The sequence below is a fragment of the Anas platyrhynchos genome, chromosome 33 (assembly GCF_047663525.1).
Source record: "Anas platyrhynchos isolate ZD024472 breed Pekin duck chromosome 33, IASCAAS_PekinDuck_T2T, whole genome shotgun sequence".
NCBI classification, from domain to species: Eukaryota; Metazoa; Chordata; class Aves; order Anseriformes; family Anatidae; genus Anas; species Anas platyrhynchos.
The window spans coordinates 7,110,322-7,134,264 of NC_092618.1; the positions used below are offsets into that span (position 1 = coordinate 7,110,322).

At 60.8% G+C, this 23,943-nt stretch overlaps 1 protein-coding gene across 1 annotated transcript; it reads right to left on the reverse strand.

Moving 5' to 3' along the window:
* Positions 1–1,525: 1,525 nt before the first annotated feature.
* Positions 1,526–23,910, reverse strand: LOC140000200 (latent-transforming growth factor beta-binding protein 4-like; the record flags this gene model as incomplete). The annotated part of the gene is given in 23 exon segments (XM_072029996.1): positions 1,526–1,929; positions 3,322–3,465; positions 3,559–3,942; positions 4,644–4,794; positions 5,835–6,094; positions 7,695–7,823; positions 8,308–8,373; positions 9,408–9,560; positions 9,563–9,730; positions 9,810–9,938; positions 17,683–17,814; positions 17,898–18,020; positions 18,668–18,793; positions 18,876–19,001; positions 19,074–19,193; positions 19,677–19,802; positions 19,881–20,006; positions 20,613–20,741; positions 21,469–21,706; positions 21,776–21,975; positions 22,062–22,208; positions 22,438–22,602; positions 23,784–23,910. Coding segments are annotated over 23 exon segments (3,612 nt in total), but the record flags the coding sequence as incomplete, so codon positions are not given.
* Between the last annotated feature and the right edge of the window lie 33 nt (positions 23,911–23,943).

A 23,943-nucleotide genomic window follows, 5' to 3' on the forward strand; every position in this document is an offset into this window, starting at 1 on the left:
CCGGTCACGTGAGGAGCGCGGGAGGAAGCTGTTGGCGGAGCGGCGGGGCGGGGCCGGAAGTGGCGGTTGCCATGGGGATGGGCGCGCGGGGCCGTGACGTCAGCAAGGGTGTGATGTCAGCAAGGCCACCGTGCCACCAAGGTGATGACGTCACCAAGGCCACCACGTCACCAAAGCCATGATGGCAACCAAAGCCATGACGTCACCAAGGCCACCATGTCCCCAGGGCCACCACGTCCCCATAGCCCCCATGGCCCCATAGCCCCCATGGCCCCATATCCACCATGTCCCCAGCGCCATCTTATCCCCAAGGCCACCACATCCCCAAGGCCACACGGTGGCCGTGGTGGCCCTAGGGCTGTCCCTGAGGTGTCTTTATGGTTGGGGTCTTCATGGTTGGGGTCTCCATGGTTGGGGTTTAGATGGTTGGGGTCTTCATGGTTGGGATCTTCGTGGTTGGGGTCTTCGTGGTTGGGGTCTCCATTGGGGTGGTGTCTTTATGGTGGTTGGGTCTCCATGGTTGGGGTCTCCATGGTGGTTGGGTCTCCACTGGGGCGCGGTCTCCATTGGGGTGGGGTCTTCATGGTTGGGGTCTCCATGGTTGGGGTCTTCGTGGTCGGGGTCTCCATTGGGGTGGTGTCTTTATGGTGGTTGGGTCAGCATGGTTGGGGTCTCCATGGTGGTTGGGTCTCCACTGGGGCGGGGTCTTCATGGTGGCGGGGTCTTCATGGTTGGGGTCTTCGTGGTTAAGGTCTTCGTGGTTGGGGGACTTCATGGTTGGGGTCTCTATGGTGGTTGGGTTCTCCATGGTTGGGGTCTCCGTGGTTGGCGTCTCCATTGGGGTGGGGTCTTTATGGTGGTGTCTTTATGGTGGTTGGGGTCTTCATGGTTGGGGTCTCCATGGTGGTTGGGTCTCCATTGGGGTGGGGTCTTCATGGTGGCGGGGTCTTCATGGATGGGGTCACCATGGCGGATTGGGTCTTCATTGGGGGGGGGTCTCCATGGGGATCTCTCCATGGGGTGGGGGTCTCCACGGGGGGGTGGGGGTCTCTGACCGCTGTGTCCCCCCCCCCCAGCCTACCTGCTGCTGGGGGTGACGGCGGCGCTGCTGCTGCTGGCGGCCTTCCAGCAGCTGCTGGAGCTGCACGGGGTCAGCGCCGCGCTGCGCCCCCCCCCGGACCCCCCCGAGGAGGACGGGGGGCTGCTGGACGAGGGGGGGCAATAAACGGGGGGCTCGAAGCGCGACGGGCTCGCTGTGGTCACTGGGGGGGGTTGGGGGTCCCAGACACATGGGGGGCTCCCAGTCCCATTGGGGGGGGCAGACACATTGAGGGGGGGAGCAGATACATGGGGGGGGTCCCAGTCCCACTGGGGGGGGTCCCAAACCCATAGAGGGGTCCCAGTCCCAAGTAGGGGGGTCCAGACTCATGAGGGGGGGGTCCCATTTGGGGTCCCAGTCCCTGTGACACCACAGCCCCCCCCCCACCCGACCCTATTAGGATGAAAGAACTCCCCCCCCCCCAGCTCATTTTATAGAAAACCTTTATTCTGTAAAAATTGGGGGGGAAGTGAGGGGGGGCTCACATGGACGGGGGGGGAGGGAGCGGGGGGCCGGGCACCCCCATGGGCACCCCCAGGAGCCCCCCCCCCACCTCACCCCACAGCGGGCGGGGGGGGGATGCCGGACGGTGCCCCCCAGTGTCTCTCCATCCCCCCCCCCCACCAGCTCCGATATATACAGACAATAAATACAGGGCCCCCCCCCCCGGGATGGGGAGAGGGGGGCTCAGGCCGGGGGGCGCGCGGGGACGCAGCGGGGGAGTCCCTGCGCCGGGACAGAGCCGGGGGGGCAGAGGCAGCGGAAGGAGCCGGGGGTGTTGAGGCAGCGCCCCCCCCGGCACAGGGCGGCCTCCGAGCACTCGTCGAGGTCTGCGGGGAAAAGGGGGGGGTCAGGGGAGGTCGGGGAGGGGGATTAAGGGGGGTTGGGGGGGATTTGGGGTGGGATTGGGGTGGGATTGGGGGGTTTTGGGGGGATTGGGGGAGATTGGGGGGGGAATGGGGTGGGATTTGGGGTGGGATTGGGGGGGGGTTGGGGGGGATTGGGGTGGGATTGGGATTGGGGGGGATTGGGGTGGGATTGAGGGGGATTGGGATGGGATTGGGATGGGATTGGGGTGGGATTGGGGTGGGGTGGAATTGGGATTGTGTGGGTTTTGGGGTGGGATTGAGGGGGATGGGGATGGGATTGGGGTGGGATTTGGGGTGGGATTGGGATTGTGGGGGATTGGGGAGGGATTGGGGTGGGATTGGGATTGGGGGGGATTTGGGGGGGGGATTGGGGTGGGATTGGGGTTGGATTGGGATTGGGTAGGATTTGGGGTGGGATTGGGGTTGGGATTGGATTTGGGGTTAGACTGGGGTGGGGAGGGGTTGCGGATGGGATTGGGGTGAGATTTGGGATGGCATTGGGGTGGGATTAGGATGGGTTTGTGTTGGGATGGGAAGGGATTTGGGGTGGGACTGAGATTGGTTGGGATTTGGGGCGGGATTGGGATTTAGTTGGGATTTGGGGTGGGATTGGGATTGGATTTGGGGTCGGACTGGGGTGGGAAGGGGTTGCAGATGGGATTGGGGGGGGTGGGGATGGGATTGGGGTGGGATTGGGATTGGGGGTATGGAATGGGCATGGGATCGGGATTTGGGGTAGGATTGGGGTAGGATTGGGGTAGGATTTGGGGTTGGATTAGGGTGGGATTGGGGGTTGGATTAAAGTGGGATTGGGGATGGGATGGGGTGGGATTTGGGCTTGGACTGGGGTTTGGGATGGGATGGGATTGGGATGGGAACAGGCTGGGATTATGCCGGGATCAGGCCGGGATTGTGCCGGGATCAGGCCGGAATCAGGCCGAGATTAGGCCAGGATTAGGCCGGGATCAGGCCGGGATCAGGCCGGGATTAGGCCTGGATTATGCCAGATTAGGCCGGGATTAGGCCGGGATTATGAAGGAATTAGGACGGGATCAGGCCGGGATTATTCCGGGATCAGGCCGGGATTAGGGCGGATTAGGCCGGTATTATGCCGGGACTAGGCCGGATTAGGCCGGGATTAGGCCGGATTAGGACGGATTAGGATGGATTAGGACGGATTAGGCCGTATTATGCCAGGATTATGCCGGGACTAGGCCGGATTAGGCCGGATTAGGCCGGGATTATGCCGGGATTATGCCGGGATCAGGCCGGGATTATGCCGGGACTAGGCCGGGACTAGGCCGGATTAGGCCGGATTAGGCCGGATTAGGCCGGGATTAGGCCGTGTCTCACCCACGCAGGCCACGCGTGCCGCGTCCAGCCGGTAGCCGGGGTCGCAGGCGCAGGTGAAGCCCTGGGGCACCCGCATGCAGCGCCCGTGCTCGCAGCCGCTGAGCACCCCGCACAGCTCCGGCGGCAGCGCCTCGTCCCGGGGGTCTGCGGGGGGGGGTCCCCGTCAGCCCCCTCCCCATAAAAAAAACAAAATCCCCCCCCAAAACCCCTCAATCCCCCCCTCCCCCCCAAACTCACCGTCCTTGCTGGCTCGCCCCGGCCGCTCGGCCACGCCGTGGGGCTGGAAGAGCCACGGGGGGGGGTCCTGGGGGGCGCTGGGGGGGCTGCGGGGCCGGGAGGAGCGGGGGGGGCCCCGGCGGGACCCCTCGAAATCCTCCAAGTCCTCGTAGCGGGGGGGGGCGGCGTAAAGGGCGTCCCCGCGGGGGTCGTAGCCCCCCCCCAGCCCATAGGGGTCGTAGTCGGCGCGCAGCCCCGGGGGGGGCAGGCGGGGGCCCGGACCCCCAAAGGGGAGGGGGCCGTAGGGCAGCCCGTAGTGGGGGGGGTATTCGGGGCCGTATTCGTAGGGGGGGCCCAGCCCCGGGCCGGGGGGGCGCAGGACGTTGCAGAGGAACTCGAAGTCATCTGGGGGGGGGGAGAGAAAAAAAATGGGGGTGGGGTCCTAAAAATTGGGGATGCTAAGGGGGGGGGTGTAAAGAGGTGGGGGGGGCACTGTTATATGGGGGGTGCCCAAGGGGTCTCCATTAGGGGGGGGGCGTTGTGGGGTGGTGGGAGGGGTTCCCATTATTGGGGGGGGCAAAGGGGTCCCTGTTATGGGGGGGGTCCAAGGGGTCCCAATCATGGGGGGGGTGTCTAAGGGGGACCCACTCTGGGGGGTGCCCATGGGGTCCCCATTATGGGGGTCTGGGGGGGGTCCCTATTGCTGGGGTAGGAGGGGGGCAGGGTGGGGGTCCCCCTGTGTGGGGTCTTGGGGACATGGGGACATGGGGACATGGGTATAGGGGATGGGGGGGTCGTGGGCATGGGAGGGGGCATGGGGACGTGGGCATGGGGGGGGGGACAGGGACATGGGGGGACATGGGGACACAGGGATGTGAGGCTATAGGGCCTTAGGGACATGGGGACATGGGGACAAGGGGACACGGGGACATGGGGACAAGGGGCCGTAGGGGACAGGGGTGCATGGCAACATGAGGCTATGGGGCCACGTGGCTGTGGGGTCATAGGGACGTGGGGACATGGGGACACGGGGACATGGGGACGTAGGGGACACGGGGACATGGGGATGTGGGGACACGGGGCCATCGGGGACACGGCGGTGGCACCTGAGTGTCGCGCGGGGCACAGGGCGCAGTCCATGCCCCAGGCCTCGCCGTAGAGGCAGCAGCACTCGGTGTAGGTCGCCCGCCGGTCCAGCCGCGGGCGCCCGCACACCAGGTCGGGGCCGACCTCCTGCCAGCACACGGCCGGGTCCTCCTCTGGGGACGGGGGGACATGGGGACACGGTGACGGGGGGCGTGGGGAGGCGGGGAGGCGGCGGGGGATATGGGGACATGGGGATGTGGGGCGTGGGGCATGGGGATATGGGACACAGGGACATGGGGACATGGTAATGTGGGGACAGGGGACATGGGGACATGGGGACAGGGGGACGTGGAGACATGGGGAGGTGGCGTGGGACGTGGGGAGGCAACGGGGGACATGGGGACACAGGGACATGGGGACATGGAGACACGGGGACATGGGGACGTGGGACATGGGGACATGGGGATGTGAGATGCGGGGACGTGGGACATGGGGAGGTGACGTGGGATGTGGGGAGACAACAGGGGACACTGGGATAAAGGGACGTGGGACATGGGGACGTGGGGTATGGGGACACGGGGACACAGGGATACAGGGACATGGGGACATGGGACATGGGGATATGGTGACGGGGGGTGTGGGGACACGGAGAGGCAGCGTGAGACGTGGGGAGGCAACGGGGGACATGGGGACAGAGGGACACGGGGACATGGGGATATGGGACACAGGGACATGTGGACACAGTGACATGGGGACATGGGGACACGGGGACGCGGGGATATGGGGACACGGGGACACGGGGACATGGGGACACGGGGACATGGGGACATGGGGACACGGGGACATGGGGACACAGTGAGGTGGGGACATGGGGAGGTGATGTGGGATGTGGGGAGACAATGGGGGACACTGGGATGAAGGGATGTGGGACATGGGGACATGGGGACACGGGGACACGGTGACGTGGGACAGGGGGATGTGGGACATGGGGACACGGGGACACGGGGATATGGTGACGTGGGACAGGGGGATGTGGGACAAGGGGAGGCGACGTGGGACATGGGGACACGGGGACACGGGGATTTGGGGACATGGGGGATACAGCGCCATGGGGGTATGGGGACACAGGACGTGGGGACACGGTGACGTGGGACATCAGGATGTGGGACATGGGGACACGGGGGGGGCATCAGGGGACAGTGCCGGGACACGGGGATGGGGGGCCACGGGGACATAGGACAGGGATATGGGGACACGTGGGGATAGGGCGACACGGGGGGGGTGACGGTGACACGGGGGGGGTGACAGGGGGTGGCCTCACCCATGGCGCGGGTGTCGTTGGTGATGCAGCGGCGCTGGGAGCCGTCCAGCACCAGGGGGGGGGCGCAGGAGCAGAAGTAGGAGCCCACCGTGTTGACGCAGCGGCCCCCGATGCACGGCTCCGCGTCCTCGTCCTGGCACTCGTCGTTATCTGGGGGGGGGGCGGTGGTGGTCGGCAAGGGGGTGGGGGGAACGGGGGGGGGGGGCTGGAAGGGGGCTCGGGGGGCTGGAAGGGTGCTCGGGGGGCTGAGGGCAGGGTGCTTGGGGTGCGAGTAGGGTGCTCGGGGTGCAGACAGGGTGCAGGCAGGGTGCTGAGGGTGCAGGGAGGGTGCACTCAGGGCACAAGTTGGGTGCTCAGGGTGCAGGTATTGTGCAGGGAGGGTGCACTCAGAGCACAATTAGGGTGCTCAGGGTGCAGGTAGGGCACGCTCAGGGTGCTCAGGGTGCTGGCTGGGTGCTGGAAGGGTGTGGGCAGGGTGCTCAGGGTGTGAGCTGGGTGCAGGCAGGGTGCTCAGGGTGCAGTCAGGGTGCAAGTAGGGTGCTCAGGGTGCAGGTAGAGCGCACTCAGGGCACAAGTTGGGTGCTCAGGGTGCAAAGAGGGTGCTCAGGGTGCAAGTAGGGTGCACTCAGGGCATAAGTTGGGTGCTCAGGGTGCTGGCTGGGTGCTGGCAGGGTGCTCAGGGTGCAGGCAGGGTGCAAGTAGGGTGCTCAGGGTGCTGGCTGGGTGCTGGAAGGGTGTGGGCAGGGTGCTCTCAGGGTGTGAGCTGGGTGCAGGCAGGGTGCTCAGGGTGCTGGCGGGGTGCAAGTAGGGTGCTCAGGGTGCAGGTAGAGCGCACTCAGGGCACAAGTTGGGTGCTCAGGTTGCAAAGAGGGTGCTCAGGGTGCAGCCAGGGTGCACTCAGAGCACAATTAGGGTGCTCAGGGTGCAGGTAGAGCGCACTCAGGGCATAAGTTGGGTGCTCAGGGTGCAGACAGGGCACGCTCAGGGTGCTCAGGATGCAAGTTGGGTGCTCAGGGTGCTGGCTGGGTGCAGGCAGGGTGCTCAGGGTGCAGGTAGGGTGCTGGCAGGGCACAAGTTGGGTGCTCAGGGTGCAAAGAGGGTGCTCAGGGTGCAGCCAGGGTGCTCTTAGGGTGCTTTCTGGGTACAGGTTGTGTGCTCAGGGTGCAGGTAGGGAGCTCAGCGTGCTGGCTGGGTGCTCAGGGTGCTCTCAGGGTGCAAGTAGGGTGCAGGCAGGGTGCAAGTAGGGCGCACTCAGGGCACAATTAGGGTGCTCAGGGTGCAGGTAGGGCGCACTCAGGGTGCAGTCAGGGCACAAGTCGGGTGCTCAGGGTGCAAAGAGGGTGCTCAGGGTGCACTCAGGGCACAATTAGGGTGCTCAGGGTGCTCAGGGTGCAGGCAGGGTGCACCCAGGGCACAATTAGGGTGCTGAGGTCAGGGTGCTGGGGGTGCTGGGGGTGCTGGGGGTGCTGGCAGGGTGCTCAGGGTGCTGAGGGCAGGGTGCTCAAGGTGCAAGTAGGGTGCTCGGGGTGCACAGGGTGCTCTTAGGGTGCAGTCAGGGTGCAAGTAGGGTGCTCTCAGGGTGCAGGCAGGGTGCTCAGGGTGCTCAGGATGCAAGTAGGGTGCTCAGGGTGCAGGCAGGGTGCACCCAGGGCACAAGTAGGGTGCTGGGGGTGCTGAGGTCAGGGTGCTGGGGGTGCTGGGGGGGTGCTGGGGGGGTGCTGGGGGGGTGCTGGGGGTGCTGGGTGCTCACCCACGCACTGCAGGTGCTCCTGCTCGTAGTAGTAGCCGCTGGGGCAGTAGCAGCTGAAGCCGGGGGCGGCGTTGATGCAGACCCCCCCCCGGCACAGCTGCGGCGCGAACACCCGGCACTCGTCCACATCTGGGGGGTAAGGGGGTAAGGGGGGGGGCGACGTCAGGGGGAGGGTCCTCGGAATTGGGGGGGGCACCCCCGAAACGGGGGAGCCCCTATATAGGAGGGGAACCCCAAAATAGGGGGGGTATTGCCCCAAAATAGGCGGGATGCACCCAAAAGGGGAGGGGCGTAACCCCACAAAATAGGGGGGGCATCCCCAAATTGAGGGGGCACCCTGAAAAATGGGGACATCCCCAAAATGGGAGGGGTGAGTCCCCCAAATGGGGGCCATTCCCAAATTAGGGGGGGTGAGTCCCCAAAACGGGGGGCATCCCATAAATGGGGGAGCCCCAAAACAGGGGTGGCATCCCCAAAATGGGGGGGCATCCCCAACATTGGGGAACCGCTAAATACAGGGGGGAGCCCCTGAGTAGGGGGGGGAGTCCCTAAACGGAGGGAGCCCCAAATGGGGGGGGCCCCATCGCTGTGCCCCCCCCGCGGCCGCACTGACCTGCTGCTGAGCCCTGGGGCCCCGTGGTCTGGCCGGTCCCGTGGGGGCAGAGGGCTCGGTGCTCGGCTTGGGGGGGAGGACAGAGGTGTCACCCCCCCTGCACCTTGGCACCATCCTGACCCCATCCCCAGCCCATCCCCGTCCCCATCCACACCCCGATCCCAATCCCATCCCATCCCAGTCCTAATCCCTGGCAATACCCACCCCAATCCCAATCCCTTTACAATCCCATCCCCATCCCCATCCCAAATCCCATCACCACCCCAAACCCATCCCAATCCCTTCCCACCCCAATCCCAGTCCCATCCTCATCCCATCCCCATCCCATCCCCATTCCATCCCAGTCCCAATCCCAATCTATCTCAATCCCATCACCAACCCCATCCCAATTCCATCTCCACCCCCCCAATCCTATCCCAATCCCATCCCAATCCTAATCCTATCTCCATCCCAATCCCATCCCATCCCAGTCCTATCCCCATCCCTTCCCATCCCAATCCCAATCCCCCATCCCCAATCCCCATCCCCATCCCCATCCCCATCCCCAATTCCATCCCCAATCCCATCCCCATCCCCATCCCCAATCCCATCCCCAATCCCATCCCCATCCCCATCCCCAATCCCATCCCCATCCCCAATCCCATCCCCAATCCCAATCCCAATCCCCCATCCCCAATCCCCATCCCCATCCCCATCCCCATCCCCAATCCCATCCCCAATCCCAATCTCAATCCCCCATCCCCAATCCCCATCCCCATCCCCATCCCCATCCCCAATCCCATCCCCAATCCCATCCCCATCCCCATCCCCAATCCCATCCCCGTCCCCATCCCCATCCCCAATCCCAATCCCAATCCCCCATCCCCAATCCCATCCCCATCCCCATCCCCATCCCCAATCCCATCCCCAATCCCATCCCCAATCCCATCCCCATCCCCATCCCCAATCCCATCCCCAATCCCATCCCCAATCCCATCCTCAATCCCCATCCCCAATCCCAATCCCAATCCCCATCCCCAATCCCACTCCCACCCCAATCCCTTCCCACCCCACGCCATCCCCAATCCCCTCCCCCCCCCATAGTGTCCCCATGTCCCCACCGGTTCCAGGCGTGGGGCACGGCCTCGGGGGGGGGCAGCGGACCCCCCAGGCGCCCCCCACGCTGCAGCAGCACTGCTGCCGGCTGACGTTGGGCGCCAGCACCCCGCAGGCGGGGCTGAAGCATGCCGCCAAGCCCGGGGGGGCTTCCATGGCTCCGGGGGGGGCCGGAGGAGTGGGGTCGCTGGGGGGGGTCCCCCGCACGTCCCCGTCACCGGATCGAACTCGTGCCCCCCGTCGGGGCAGAGGCAGAGGAAGGAGCCGTCCACGTTCTCGCAGCGCGCCGCCCCGCACACCCCCGGCAGCGTCGCGCACTCGTCCACGTCTGGGGGGGAAACACGAAGGGGGGGGGGCTCAGTGTCACTCTGGGTGTCCCCCCCCTGCTGTCCCCGCTGTCCCCGTACCCTGGCAGTGGTGGCCGTGCCGGGCGGCCTCGTAGCCCTGGTGGCAGGCGCACTGGAAGGAGCCGGGGAGGTTGTGGCAGGCGGCGTGGGGGCCGCAGCGGGACCCCCCCTCGGCGCACTCGTCCTCGTCTGCAAGCGGGGAGGTGACGTTTTTTTGGGGGGAGGGGGCGGTGGGGACATTGGGGGGGGGAGCGTGGAGCCGTCCCCCAAAAGCTCAGCCCCATGGGGGGGTCCCCACTGTCCCCCAATGGTCCCTGCTCTCCGTCTCCATCCTGACCCCATGGAGAAGCCCCCCTGCACCTCGACCCCATTGGCTTGTCCCCAGTGGCCCCATTGGCTTGTCCCCAATGTCCCCCATCGTTTTGTCCCCATTATCTCCCGTGGTGTTGTCCCTGATGTCCCCTGCTGCCCATCCCCATCCTGACCCCATAGAGAAGTCCCCCTGCATCTCGACCCCATTGGCTTGTCCCCAGCATCCCCGTTGTTTTTTCCATGTCCCCCATAGCTTTGTCCCTATTGTGCCCCATTGGCTTGTCCCTGATGTCCCCCATGCCATGGCCCCTGCTGTCCGTCCCCCTCTGTGGTGGTTTTACTCAAGTGGGCAGCCAAGCTCCACCACAACCGCTCTCTCACTCCCCCTCTCCTCAGAAGGAGGGGGAGAAAATACAACACAGAGAACTCGAGGTTTGAGATGAGAAAGGTTTAATTAAAGGGAAAGGGAATGGGAAGGAGAAACAGATACAAAAGAAACAATCAGTCCGCGCGGAAGCACAGAGAGAGAGAAAAAAATTACTCTCTACTTCCCATCAGCGAGCGGTGTTCGGCCACGTCCTGGGAAGCAGGGCCTCAAACGCGTAGTGGTTGTTCAGGAGGAACAGCCCCCTCCCCCACGAGAGCCCCCCCTTTTATTGCTGAGTGTGACATCAGGTGTTATGGAATATCCCTTTGGTTGGTTTAGGTCAGCTGCCCCGGCAATGTCCCCTCCCCATCACTTGCCCACCCCCAGCCTGCTGGCTCTTGGGGGCTTAGGAGTCCTGATGCTGTGCCAGCACTACGCAGCAATAGACACAACACTGGAGTGATATCAGTGCTGTTCCAGCTACGAGTGCAGAGCACAGCACTGTGCGGGCTGCTGCAGGGAAAAGGTGACTCCAGCTCAGACAGACCCAACACAACTTCCACCCCTTATTCCATAACATTTGTGTCACAGTCAGGTACAGTTTAGTATATAGATGTTCTCATCACCATTGTTTTCTGTCCATTGAAGCATTTTTATGTCTGTACTTCTCTTTATTCTATAGGTCTTTTCCCAAAATGCTCATAAAAACTGTTGATGGTTTCAGCTTCATCTGTTAAAGTGGTCACTCAGGACATGCGAAGTTGGTTTTCTTGACACGAGCACCAGCTTAGCTCACATCACTGTTGCACTTGCCCGGTTCCTTGCAAAGTTGACCTGTCATTGGTTCTGCAGTGTCCTCCTACAACACATAACTTGGATAACAGATTAATTTTCTCCCAGTGTTAAATCTCCTTGTGGCACACACTTGATATCCCCATCTTTCTGCATTACCCACCAGGTGTACCCTGGTCCTTGGGCAAAGACAATCCCACGAGTGGGTTTGCCTTTTCCCATGGCAGGGGCAACCCACACTGCCTTCCCCATCCACTTCCCCACATGCACTACAGGGACTTTAGCTTCTCCCACAGTGTGTAGGGGTTTTGTTTTAGCAGGACCAGGACGGCTTTCAGACCCCCTGTTGTTAACTAGCCAAGTGGCCTCTGGTAGATTTATATCCCAATGTTTCCATGTCCCAGCACCCAATGCTCGCAGCATAGTTTTTAACAGTCCATTGTACCTCTCAACCTTCCCAGAGGCTTGTGGGTGATAAGGGATGTGGTACACCCATTCAATGCCATGTCTCTTGGCCCAGGAAGTGATCAAATTATTTCGGAAGTGACTCCCATTGTCGGACTCAATTCTTTCTGGTGTACCATGTCGCCACAACACTTGTCTTTCCAGGCCCAAGATAGTGTTTCGGGCCGTGGCATGGTTTACTGGATATGTTTCCAGCCACCCAGTAGTTGCTTCTACCATGGTGAGTATGTAACGTTTACCTTGGCGGGTTTGTGGAAGTGGTCCGATGTAGTCAATCTGCCAGGCCTCACCATAACGAAATCCAAGCCATCTCCCTCTATTCCAGGGAGACTTTACCCTCATGGCTCGTTTGATTGCAGCACAGGTCTCACACTGATGGGTAACCTGTGTGATGGCCTCAATGGTCAGGTCCACCCCTCGATCACGAGCCCATCTGTAAGTGGCATCCCTCCCCAGATGTCCTGATGTTTCATGGGCCCATCGAGCTACAAACAGCTCACCCTTACGTCCCCAGTCCAGGTCCACCTGAGCTATTTCAATTTTTGAAGCTCTGTCTACTTCTTCATTGTTCTGATGTTCTTCGGTAGCACGATTCTTAGGCATGTGGGCATCTACATGACGTACTTTAACATCCAGGTTTTCTACCCGAGCAGCAATATCTTGCCACAGGGTAGCAGCCCAGATAGGTTTACCTCTGCGCTGCCAGTTGTTCTGTTTCCATTGTTGCAGCCACCCCCACAGCGCATTTGCCACCATCCATGAGTCAGTATAGAGATATAGTACCGGCCACTTTTCTCTTTCAGCAATTTCTAGGGCCAGTTGTATAGCTTTCACTTCTGCATACTGACTCGACTCACCTTCCCCTTCCATGGCCTCCACAACTTGTCGTGTGGGACTCCACACAGCAGCTTTCCACTTCCGATGGCTCCCTACCACACGGCAGGATCCGTCAGTAAACAACGCATACTGCTTTCTGTCTTCTGGCAACTCATTGTATGGTGGTGCCTCTTCAGGACGAGTTACTTCTTCTGTTGGTGCTCCGAAATCCCTGCCCTCTGGCCAGTCCATAATCTCTTCCAGGATTCCTGGGCGGTTGGGTTTTCCCATTCGAGCCCGCTGTGTAATTAACGCTACCCATTTACTCCACGTAGCATCGGTTGCATGATGTGTAGTGGGGATTTTCTCTTTGAACATCCAATGTAACACAGGTAGCCGTGGGGCCAAGAGAAGTTGTGCTTCTGTACCAACAACTTCTGAAGCGGCTCGAATCCCCTCATATGCTGTTAATATTTCCTTTTCAGTTGGGGTGTAATTGGCTTCTGATCCTCGATAGCCCCGGCTCCAGAACCCCAAAGGTCGGCCTCGAGTTTCTCCTGGGGTCTTCTGCCAGAGGCTCCAGGTGAGCCCATGCTCCCCAGCTGCAGTGTACAGTATGTTTTGCACAGCTGGTCCAGTACGGACAGGCCCAAGGGCTACTGCACGAGCTATTTCTTGTTTGAGTTGTTCAAAGGCCTGTTGTTGCTCAGGGCCCCACTCAAACGAGTTCCTCTTCCGAGTTACTCGATATAGAGGACTCACAAGCTGACTATAACCGGGCACATGCATTCTCCAAAATCCCACAAGACCTAGGAAAGCTTGTGTTTCTTTTTTGCTAGTTGGCGGAGACATAACTGTTATTTTGTTGATCACATCCGTTGGAATGTGGCGACGTCCATCCTGCCATTTTACCCCCAAGAACTGGATTTCCTGTGCAGGTCCTTTGACCTTATTCTGTTTAATGGCAAAGCCAGCTTTCAAGAGAATTTGAATTATTTTCTTCCCTTTCTCAAAAACTTCTTCTGCTGTATTACCCCATACAATGATATCATCGATGTACTGCAGGTGTTCAGGAGCGTTCCCCTGTTCCAGTGTCGTCTGGATCAGTCCATGGCAAATGGTAGGGCTGTGTTTCCACCCCTGGGGCAGTCGATTCCAAGTATACTGAATGCCCCTCCAAGTGAAAGCAAATTGTGGCCTGCATGCTGCTGCTAGAGGGATAGAGAAAAATGCATTAGCAATATCGATTGTAGCATACCACTTGGCTGCCTTTGACTCTAGTTCGTACTGGAGTTCTAGCATGTCTGGCACTGCTGCACTTAGTGGTGGTGTGACTTCATTCAGGCCCCGATAGTCCACTGTTAGCCTCCACTCGCCATTGGACTTTCGCACTGGCCATATAGGACTGTTAAAAGGTGAATGAGTCTTGCTGATCACTCCTTGGCTCTCCAGATGGTGAACTAACTCATGGATAGGAATCAGGGAGTCTCGGTTGGTGCGATATTGCCGCCGGTGCACAGTTGTAGTCGCAATTGGCACTTGCTGTTCCTCAATCCTCAGCAGTCCTACAGCAGAAGGGTCTTGTGAGAGACCAGGCAGGGTAGACAGCTGCTTAATCTTCTCTGTGCTCAAGGCAGCTATGCCAAAAGCCCACCGGTACCCTTTTGGATCCTTGAAGTATCCTTTCCTGAGGTAGTCTATGCCGAGGATGCACGGAGCCTCTGGGCCAGTCACGATGGGGTGCTTTTGCCACTCCTTCCCAGTTAGACTCACTTCAGCTTCCAATATGGTTAGCTCTTGGGATCCCCCCGTCACTCCAGAGATAGAGATGGGTTCTGCCCCTTGGTGGCCTGATGGCATTAGGGTACACTGTGCGCCTGTGTCCACTAAAGCTTTATATTTTTGCGGTTCCGGTGTGCCAGGCCATCGAATCCACACAGTCCAGTAAATCCGGTTGTCCCTCTCCTCTACCTGGCCAGAGGCAGGGCCCCACTAGTCTTGGTCGGAGTATCTATCAATTAATTCTTCCAAATGTGAAGCAGAAGTCTCTTCGTCAGGGTCAGGAGTAATACTATTCCTTCTACTGCCTCTGGGGGACTGTTCAACAGAAACTGGAGCAGCAATCCTCTTAGGGGCCCTCTTTGTTGCTGCTGTATCTTTCCGTAGTTCACGTACCCGAGCAGCTAGGGCCGAGGTCGGTTCACCATCCCACTTCCTCATATCTTCCCCATGGTCATGTAAATAAAACCACAAGGTACCTCGCGGTGTGCGTCCTGGATTCTCCCTTGTTTGAGCCGGGGACTGCTGGCGCTTGATGGCCGAAAGATTTTTTTGTTTAGGTGAGGACGAAGCTATGTGTTCATCTAGCCGTTGGGACAATTTCTCCACAGCTGAAATGCAGCCCCGTACTGGGGCAGAGAGATTTTCTTCATATTTATGAAGTTGATTGGACACGGTGTCCACAGTTGGCCCCATCCCCTCATCCCAACCCATTACTGCCAGTGTGCTGGCATGTGTTAGGGGTGCCGCCCGTACAAACTTCCGCCACATGGATGTTGTGCATTGAACTTCATCGGGGTCTGTAGGTGTCTGGGCATTATTTAAATCACTATAAATCATCTCCAGCACAGCTAATTCCCGCAGCTGCTGGAGGCCCTGATCCATAGTGGTCCATTTGTTTACTTGGTAGACAATATCCTCTTTATGGGGATACCTTTCTTTCACAGCTGTTAGGATTCGCCTCCAGAGGCTGATAACTTGTGCCTCTCTTCCAATTACTCTATCAATGAGCCGTTCTCTGGAAAGGGATCCCAGCTGCTTGGCTTCATTGCCTTCTAGCTGTTGGGTATTGGCCCCACTATCCCAGCATCGAAGCAGCCAGGTGAGGATGTGCTCACCTGGATGGCGACTGAAGTCTTTTCGTAGTTCTCGCAGCTCACTCAAGGATAGAGACCGAGTAGTTTCTGATTCATCTATGATTTCAGTCTCTCCTTTGTGATGTTGCCATGATAACGCTGCTTTAGAGCTGCTTGCCTTTTCTTCTTCTCCCTCATCTGTAGGAGGAGCTTCTTCCCGTACTAAACGACCTGATCTCCGTTTCCACTGTTTCGTCTTTACTACAGGGGCGACTGATACCATAGATGGTCGGTCCTCTAGGGTGGTCACAGTTTGTGCTGTCTCATCGTCAAATTCAAGAACCTCCCTATTCCCTTGAGGGTGCTGGGCAATGTTAATTGATATTTGATAGGCGTAAGCCAGACCCCAGCAGAGTGCAGCAATCTGGTGGAGTTCTCTAGTATTGCCAGGGTCAGGGCATACGTCTTTCAAACATTGTACCAGTTTCCTTGGATTTTGTACTTGTTCAGGGGTGAAATTTAGAACCATTGGAGGAGAAAACCGTGATAGGTACCTGCCCAAATCCCCCCACACACCTTGCCACCCACAACTTTGTCTGGGGACAGGTCCTTGGATAATATTCTTAATAAATTGCTTTACCTTGGGGAAGAAGACAAACACAAAACCTAGTAATAGGAGGATAATATCTGACCAAGGGTATCCAAGATACTGAAAGGCTGCTGTAATTAGCCCACAGGGAGAAAAGTAGAAGGCACCACACCCGATATTATTCACTGATTGACTGCTAGGGGCAAAAAAGAAGGCGCTGTAATTCTTAATATTTTCAATAAGATAATCTCCAGGAGACCAGGAGGATAACCATGCCGGGCCTGAATACCAAACAAAACTGAAGGCCAGTATGTTACAGCACGACACGATAAAGAAAACAAGCACAGACTTCAACACTTTCTCCGATCGGATGTAAAGGAAAAAAGAAAACAGAGAGTAGGCTACATACAACATATCCACACAGAAAAGTATTGCCAGAAAACCGAACATTATGACTATCGATATGTTAGTTGTAAATACTTCAATCAATGCTATTGTTATCTCAACCCTCGAGCCCCACGTTGGGCGCCAAAAAGGACTGTGGTGGTTTTACTCAAGTGGGCAGCCAAGCTCCACCACAACCGCTCTCTCACTCCCCCTCTCCTCAGAAGGAGGGGGAGAAAATACAACACAGAGAACTCGAGGTTTGAGATGAGAAAGGTTTAATTAAAGGGAAAGGGAATGGGAAGGAGAAACAGATACAAAAGAAACAATCAGTCCGCGCGGAAGCACAGAGAGAGAGAAAAAAATTACTCTCTACTTCCCATCAGCGAGCGGTGTTCGGCCACGTCCTGGGAAGCAGGGCCTCAAACGCGTAGTGGTTGTTCAGGAGGAACAGCCCCCTCCCCCACGAGAGCCCCCCCTTTTATTGCTGAGTGTGACATCAGGTGTTATGGAATATCCCTTTGGTTGGTTTAGGTCAGCTGCCCCGGCAATGTCCCCTCCCCATCACTTGCCCACCCCCAGCCTGCTGGCTCTTGGGGGCTTAGGAGTCCTGATGCTGTGCCAGCACTACGCAGCAATAGACACAACACTGGAGTGATATCAGTGCTGTTCCAGCTACGAGTGCAGAGCACAGCACTGTGCGGGCTGCTGCAGGGAAAAGGTGACTCCAGCTCAGACAGACCCAACACACCCTCCTAACCCCATGGAGAAATCCCCCTGCCCCTAAACCCCATAGTGGTGTCCCCACTGTCCCCTAGGGCAGGGTCCCCTCAGCCTCTCCGTACCCCCATCCCCATCCCCGTGCCCCAGTCCCTGTCCCCATGGCCCCATCCCCGTCCCCATGGCCCCATCCCCGTCCCCATGGCCCTGTCCCCATCCCCATGGCCCCATCCCCATCCCCATGGCCCCATCCCCGTTCCCATGGCCCCATCCCCGTTCCCATGGCCCCATCCCCATCCCCATGGCCCCATCCCCGTCCCCATGGCCCCATCCCCATCCCCATGGCCCCGTCCCCGTTCCCATGGCCCCATCCCCATCCCCATGGCCCCATCCCCGTCCCCATGGCCCCATCCCCATCCCCATGGCCCCGTCCCCATCCCCATGGCCTCATCCCCGTCCCCATGGCCCCATCCCCATCCCCATGGCCCCGTCCCCATCCCCATGGCCTCATCCCCGTCCCCATGGCCCCATCCCCATCCCCATGGCCCCGTCCCCATCCCCATGGCCTCATCCCCGTCCCCATGGCCCCATCCCCATCCCCATGGCCCTGTCCCCGTCCCCATGGCCCCGTACCCTCACACCCCCCGCCGTCCTGGGGCCGGTAGCCGGGCTGGCAGGGGGGCACGCAGCGGTAGGATCCGGGCAAGTTCTTGCAGCGCTCAGCCCCACACAACTCGGCCCCGTGCTCCTGGCACTCGTCCACATCTGCGGGGACAGGGCCACCCTCGCCGCCAGCCCCAGGGTGGGGGGCACCCAAAATCCCCCCCCCCAACCCCCCAGCCCCTCACCATGGCACTGGGCCCGCTCGGCGTCGGTGCGGAAGCCGGCGGGGCAGTGGCACTCGAAGGCGCCGTCGGTGTTGGCGCAGCGGCCGCCCCGGCACACGTCCCTGCGCTGGCACTCGTCCACGTCTGGGGGGGGACACGGGGTGAGGACGGGGGGGACATGGGCACGGGGTGGACGTGGGTACAGCGGGGGGACACGGGGGCAGGGGGGATACGGGGAAAGAGGGGGACACAAGGGGCTGGTGGCACCCCGTGGTACCCGGATGCGTGGGTGGGTGGTGGAGGGGTGGGGTGGGATGGGATGGGACTGGGGTGGGATTGGGATTGGGATGGAAATGGGGATGGGGTGGAAAAGGGATGGGATGGGATTGGGGTGGGATTGGGATTGGGGTGGAAAAAGGGTAGGATGGGGATGGGATTGGGGTGGGATGGGGATGGGATTGGGATGGGGATGGGGACTGGGGTGGGAATGGGGATGGGATGGAGACAGAGATGGGATGGGGGTTGGGATTGGGGTGGGATGGGATGGGGACAGGGAGAGACATTGGGATGGGATAGGATGGGGATGGGATTGGGATGGGGATAGGATTGGGATTGGATGGGGACATGGATAGGCACGGGGATGGGACTGAGTAGATTAACTGGGACTAAAAAACCGCAACTGGAATAGAAACCACAATGAGAATGGGGACTGCAATGGGACCGGGATGGGTATGGGGACGGGGACAGGGACAGGGACAGGGACAGGGACCGGGACCATGCCGGGCTCTGACCAACGCATGCGGTGCCCTCGGGGGTGCTGGCATAGCCCTGGGCGCAGAGGCAGCTGTAGGAGCCCTCGGTGTTGAGGCACTCGCCGTGGGGGAAGCAGAAGTCGCCCTCCAGGCACTCGTTGACATCTGTGGGCAGATGGGGGCCGTGGGGGGGCCGTCGGGTGTGGGGGGGACACGGCACCATCCCCACGCCACCCCCACCACTCACCCGCGCATGGCGCGCCGCCGGCACCCACCCGGTATCCGCGCCGGCACTGGCAGTGGAAGGAGCCCTCGGTGTTACTGCAGCGGCCGTGGGGACCGCAGGGCGAGCCCGTGGCGCACTCGTCCACGTCTAGGGGGTGGCACAATTAAGGGTTGGCCCCCCCCTCGGGGGGACAGGGGGGACGTGGGGGGACGTGGGTACCTGCGCAGCGCCCGTGGCGCAGCTCGAAGCCGTCGCGGCACGGCCGGCACTGGAAGGAGCCCGGCGTGTTGGCGCACTCCTGGCCGGGGCAGGCCAGGTGGTTCTCGCACTCGTCGATGTCTGCGCGGCACGGAGAGGGGGCGGCGGTGGTGGCACCGCGGGGAGGGCGTGGGTGGTGGCACCACGGACGGGGACACCACGCATGGGGACACCACAGATGGGGACACCACGTATTGGGAGGTTATGGATGGGTTCACCATGGATGGGGACACCATGGATGGGGACACCACGCATGGGGACACCACGTATTGGGAGGTTATGGATGGGTTCACCATGGATGTTTAACCCCGTGGATGGCAACACTATGGCATGGTGACCCCATGGCTGCTGACCCCATAGATGTTGAGTTCTTGGATGGTGGCGTTATGGCACGGTGACCCCATGGATGGTGACCCAATGGATGGTGACCCCATGAACGATGACCCCATGGGTGTTGAACACGCAGATGGTGTCCCCATACCCTTGGTGTCCCCATACCCTTGGTGTCCCCACACCCCGGTGTCCCCACACCCAGTGTCCCCACACCCCGGTGTCCCCGCTCACCCTGGCACTGTCCCGTGGGCGTGCTGGCCTGGTAGCCGGCCGGGCAGACGCAGCGGTAGCCACCGGGCAAGTTCTCGCAGCGGCTCTGGGCGCAGGGCGAGGGGCTCTGGGCGCATTCATCCACATCTACGGGGACACGGCCACCTCAGCCCCATCCCCGTTGTCCCCATTGTCCCCCTCTGTCCCCCCCCCGTCCCTGCTGACCTTGGCAGTCGGTGCCGCCGGGGCCGGGCCGGTAGCCGGGGCCGCAGACGCAGCGGAAGCTCCCCACCGTGTTCTCGCAGCGGCCGGGGGCGCAGGGCCGGGGGCTGCGCCGGCACTCGTCCACGTCTGGGCAGGCGGGGGGACGGACGGCAATGGGGACAGACGGACGGACAGGAGCGGGGACGGATGGAGAAGTGGGTGGGAGGGAAGGGGGAGAGGGGAGTGGGGAGGTGGGTGCACGGGGAAATGGGGGCAGGGGGAAATGGGGGCACGGGGAGGTGGGGGCATGGAGAGATGGGTGGGTGCGTGGGGAAACGGGTGCATGGGGAAATGGGGGCAGGGGGAAATTGGGGCTTGGAGAGGTGGGTGCACGGGGAGGTGGGTGCACAAGGAAGTGGATAGATGGGGAAATGGGTGCACGGAGAAATGGGTGGGTACATGAGGAGGTGGGTGCATGGGGAAATAGGTGGGTGCATGGGGAGGTGGGCGCATGGGGAAATGGGTGCAGAAGGAAATGGGTGCGTGAGGAAATGGGTGCATGAGGAAATGGGTGGCTGCACGGGGAAATAGGTGCACAGGGAAACGGGTGAGTGCATGGGGAGGTGGGTGCATGGGGAAACAGGTGCACAGGGAGGTGGGTGCACAGGGAAATGGGCGCACGGGGAAATGAGTGCAGGGGGAGGTGGGTGCACGGGGACATGGGTGCCCAGGGAGGGGCCGGGCGCCGCTCACCGATGCAGTGGGTGCCCTGGGTGCTGAGCCAGAAGCCGGGGTGGCACAGGCAGGTGTAGCCGCCCTGGCGCGGGACGCAGCGCCCGGGGCCGCAGATCCGCGGGTTCCGCTCGCACACGCTGCCGGCGGCTGCAAGCGGGCACACGTGAGTAACACATGTGTGTGCAAACGGGCAGGCGTGCAGCTGTGCACACCTGTGCAAACATGCACGCATGCACACTGTGCACGTGTGCGCAATCAAGCATGCATGCAACTGTGGACATGTGTGCAAATAGGCATACAGGACACATGCACACGTGTAGGCGTGTGTAAGTAGGCATTGTGCACACGTGTGTAAGCAGGCATGCATGTAGCCGTGCACACGTGTGCAAATAGTCATGCATGCAAACCGTGCACACGTGCACAATATATTTAGCTGTGCATGCATGAGATGCACACGTGCTACTGCAGCTGCATGCAGCTGGGCAAGCCTGCAATGGTGTGCACACGTGTAACACGCACGTGTGTAACTGTGCACGCCTATAACTGTGCACAAATGAGACTGAATAAATGCAAATTGCACACATAACTGCTTGCACATGTAACTGAGCACATGTGCACATGCAACTGCACACATGCAGCCATGCAAGCATGCAACCATGCACAAGTGCACAGCCACATGCACACACGTGTGACCTTGCACGCCTGTGCTGAGATGTGTATGTGCAACGGCGCAGAGCGTAACCACACGTGCAAAAAATAAAATAAAATGCACGCACACAGCTGCACACAGTGCAACCCTGCGCACATCTGCAACCATGCATGCGTGCAACGGTGCACACACGTGTGCAGCCGTGCGCAAGTGCCCCAGCCCTACCTGGTGCCGGACCCTCCGGGCCGGGTGGCGTGGGGAGGGGTCCCAGCAGCCCCAGGGTGGGTCGAGGCACGATGACAACCTCGGGGGCTGGTGGTGGCACCTCGGGGATGCGCGGTGGCACCTCGGGGACGCGTTGTGGCACCTCGGGGACGTCTGGTGGCACCTCGGGGACACGTTGTGGCGCCTCAGGGACCCGCTGTGGAACCTTGGGGACATGTGGCACCTCAGGGACATGCGGTGGTGCCTCAGGGACACGTGGTGGCACATCAGGGACATGTGGTGACACCTCGGGGACACGTGGTGGTACCTCGGGGATGCGTTGTGGCACCTCGGGGACACGTGGTGGCACATCGGGGACCCGTGGTGGCACCTCGGGGACACGCGGTGGCACGTGTGGGACGCATGGTGGCACCTCGGGGACGCGTTGTGGCACCCTGGGGACCCGCGGTGGCACCTCGGGGACAGGCGGTGACCTGCTGGGGGGCGGCCGACCGGGGCGCCAGCGAGCTGTGGGGCAGAGCAATGGGGTGAGGGGGGGTCCTGGCAGCCGGGGGGGGTGGGGGGGGACAAAGCGGGGGGGACAAGGGGCTCACGGGCGGCGGTCCCAGCTGGGGAGGGGACACGGGGACGCCCCAGGGGGACACGGGGCAGGTCCTGGCCCAGGTAGCGGGTGTTGTAGCGCAGGTCGGAGGCCGAGTAGTGGTAGCCGGGGCCGGCGGGGCAGATCTCCTTGAACCCCTCTGCAATTGAAGGGGGGGGAGGGGGTGTCAAAATGGACCCCCCCCAAAAAAAATTACCCCCCTCCCCCCAAAAAAAACCCCCTCCAAAGGGTGAGCCCGTGGCTTTGGGTGCAAATCCCATGAAACGGAGGCTCCCCAAAGGGTTTTTGTTTTTTTTTGGGGGGGTCCGCCCTAAAGGGTTTTTTTTGGGGGGATCCCAAGGGGTTTGGGGGGTCCCGGGGGGGCTCACCGGAGCCGAAGGGGGGGCAGCGCTGGCACGCCGGCCCCCAGGCCTTGCCCACGCGGCTGCAGCAGCAGATCTGGCGGGTGATGTTGCGCAGGGTGGGCAGCGCGCAGCGCCCCTCCCGCAGCACGCGGTAACACGGCCCCCGCGCCTCCGAGATCACCTGGTGGGCTGGGGGGGGGGGGGCGGGGGGGTGGTACCGGTCACCCTAATCCCAATCCCAATCCCAATCCCAGTCCTAGTCCTGGTCCTAACCCCAATCCCAATCCCAACCCCAATTCCAATCCCAACCCCAATTCCAATCCCAATCCCAATCCCAATCCCAGTCCTAGTCCTGGTCCTAACCCCAATCCCAATCCCAACCCCAATTCCAATCCCAACCCCAATTCCAATCCCAATCCCAATCCCAATCCCAGTCCTAGTCCTGGTCCTAACCCCAATCCCAATCCCAACCCCAATTCCAATCCCAACCCCAAAACCCCAATCCCAATCCCAATCCCAATCCCAGTCCTAGTCCTGGTCCTAACCCCAATCCCATTTCATCCTGTTCCCATCCCAATCCCACCTCATCCTACTCCATCCCCATCCCACCCCAATCCTTTCCCCTTCCTCTTCCCTTCCCTATCCCCTCCCAATCCCAATCCCAATCCCAATCCCAATCCCATTTCAGACCACCCCCATCCCCATCCCATCCCCATCCCCTCCCAATCCCAACTCCAACTCCAATCCCAACCCCTACTCCCTCCTCACCCCATCCCCATCCACATCCCAACCACAATCCCAATCCCAACCCTAATCCCAATTCCAACCCCAATCCCAATCCCTACCACAATTCCAGGCCTTGCCCCAACCTCAACCCCAACCCCAATTCCAATTCCAATCCCAATCCCAGCCCCAGCCCCAGCCCCTGCCCCAACCCCAATCCCAATCCCAATCCCAATCCCAATCCCAACCCCAATCCCAATCCCAATCCCAATCCCAACCCCAACCTCACCCCCAATCCCAACCCCTACCCCAGCCCCAACCCCAATCCCAATCCCAATCCCAACCCCACCCATAATCCCAACCCCAACCTCATCCCTAATCCCACCCCCAACCCCAACCCCACCCCCAACCCCAAACCCAATCTCAACCCCAACCCAAACCTCACCTCCAATCCCAATCCCAATCCCACCCCCAATCCCATCCCGATCCCAACCCCAATCCCAATCCCAACCCCAACCCCAATCCCAGCCCCAACCCCAACCCCAACCCCAATCCCAATCCCAATCCCAACCCAAACCCCACCCATAATCCCAACCCCAACCCCACCCCCAACCCCACCCCCAATCCCATCCCGATCCCGATCCCACAGATGCAGCTGCTCCGGGACGAGTCCAGGATGAAGCCCTCGTGGCAGAGGCAGGCGAAGCTGCCCCGGGTGTTGGTGCAGAGCCCATTCTTGCAGAACCCCCCCTCCTGGCACTCATCCACATCTGGGGGGGGGACGCACACACACAGGGTGGGGGTCAG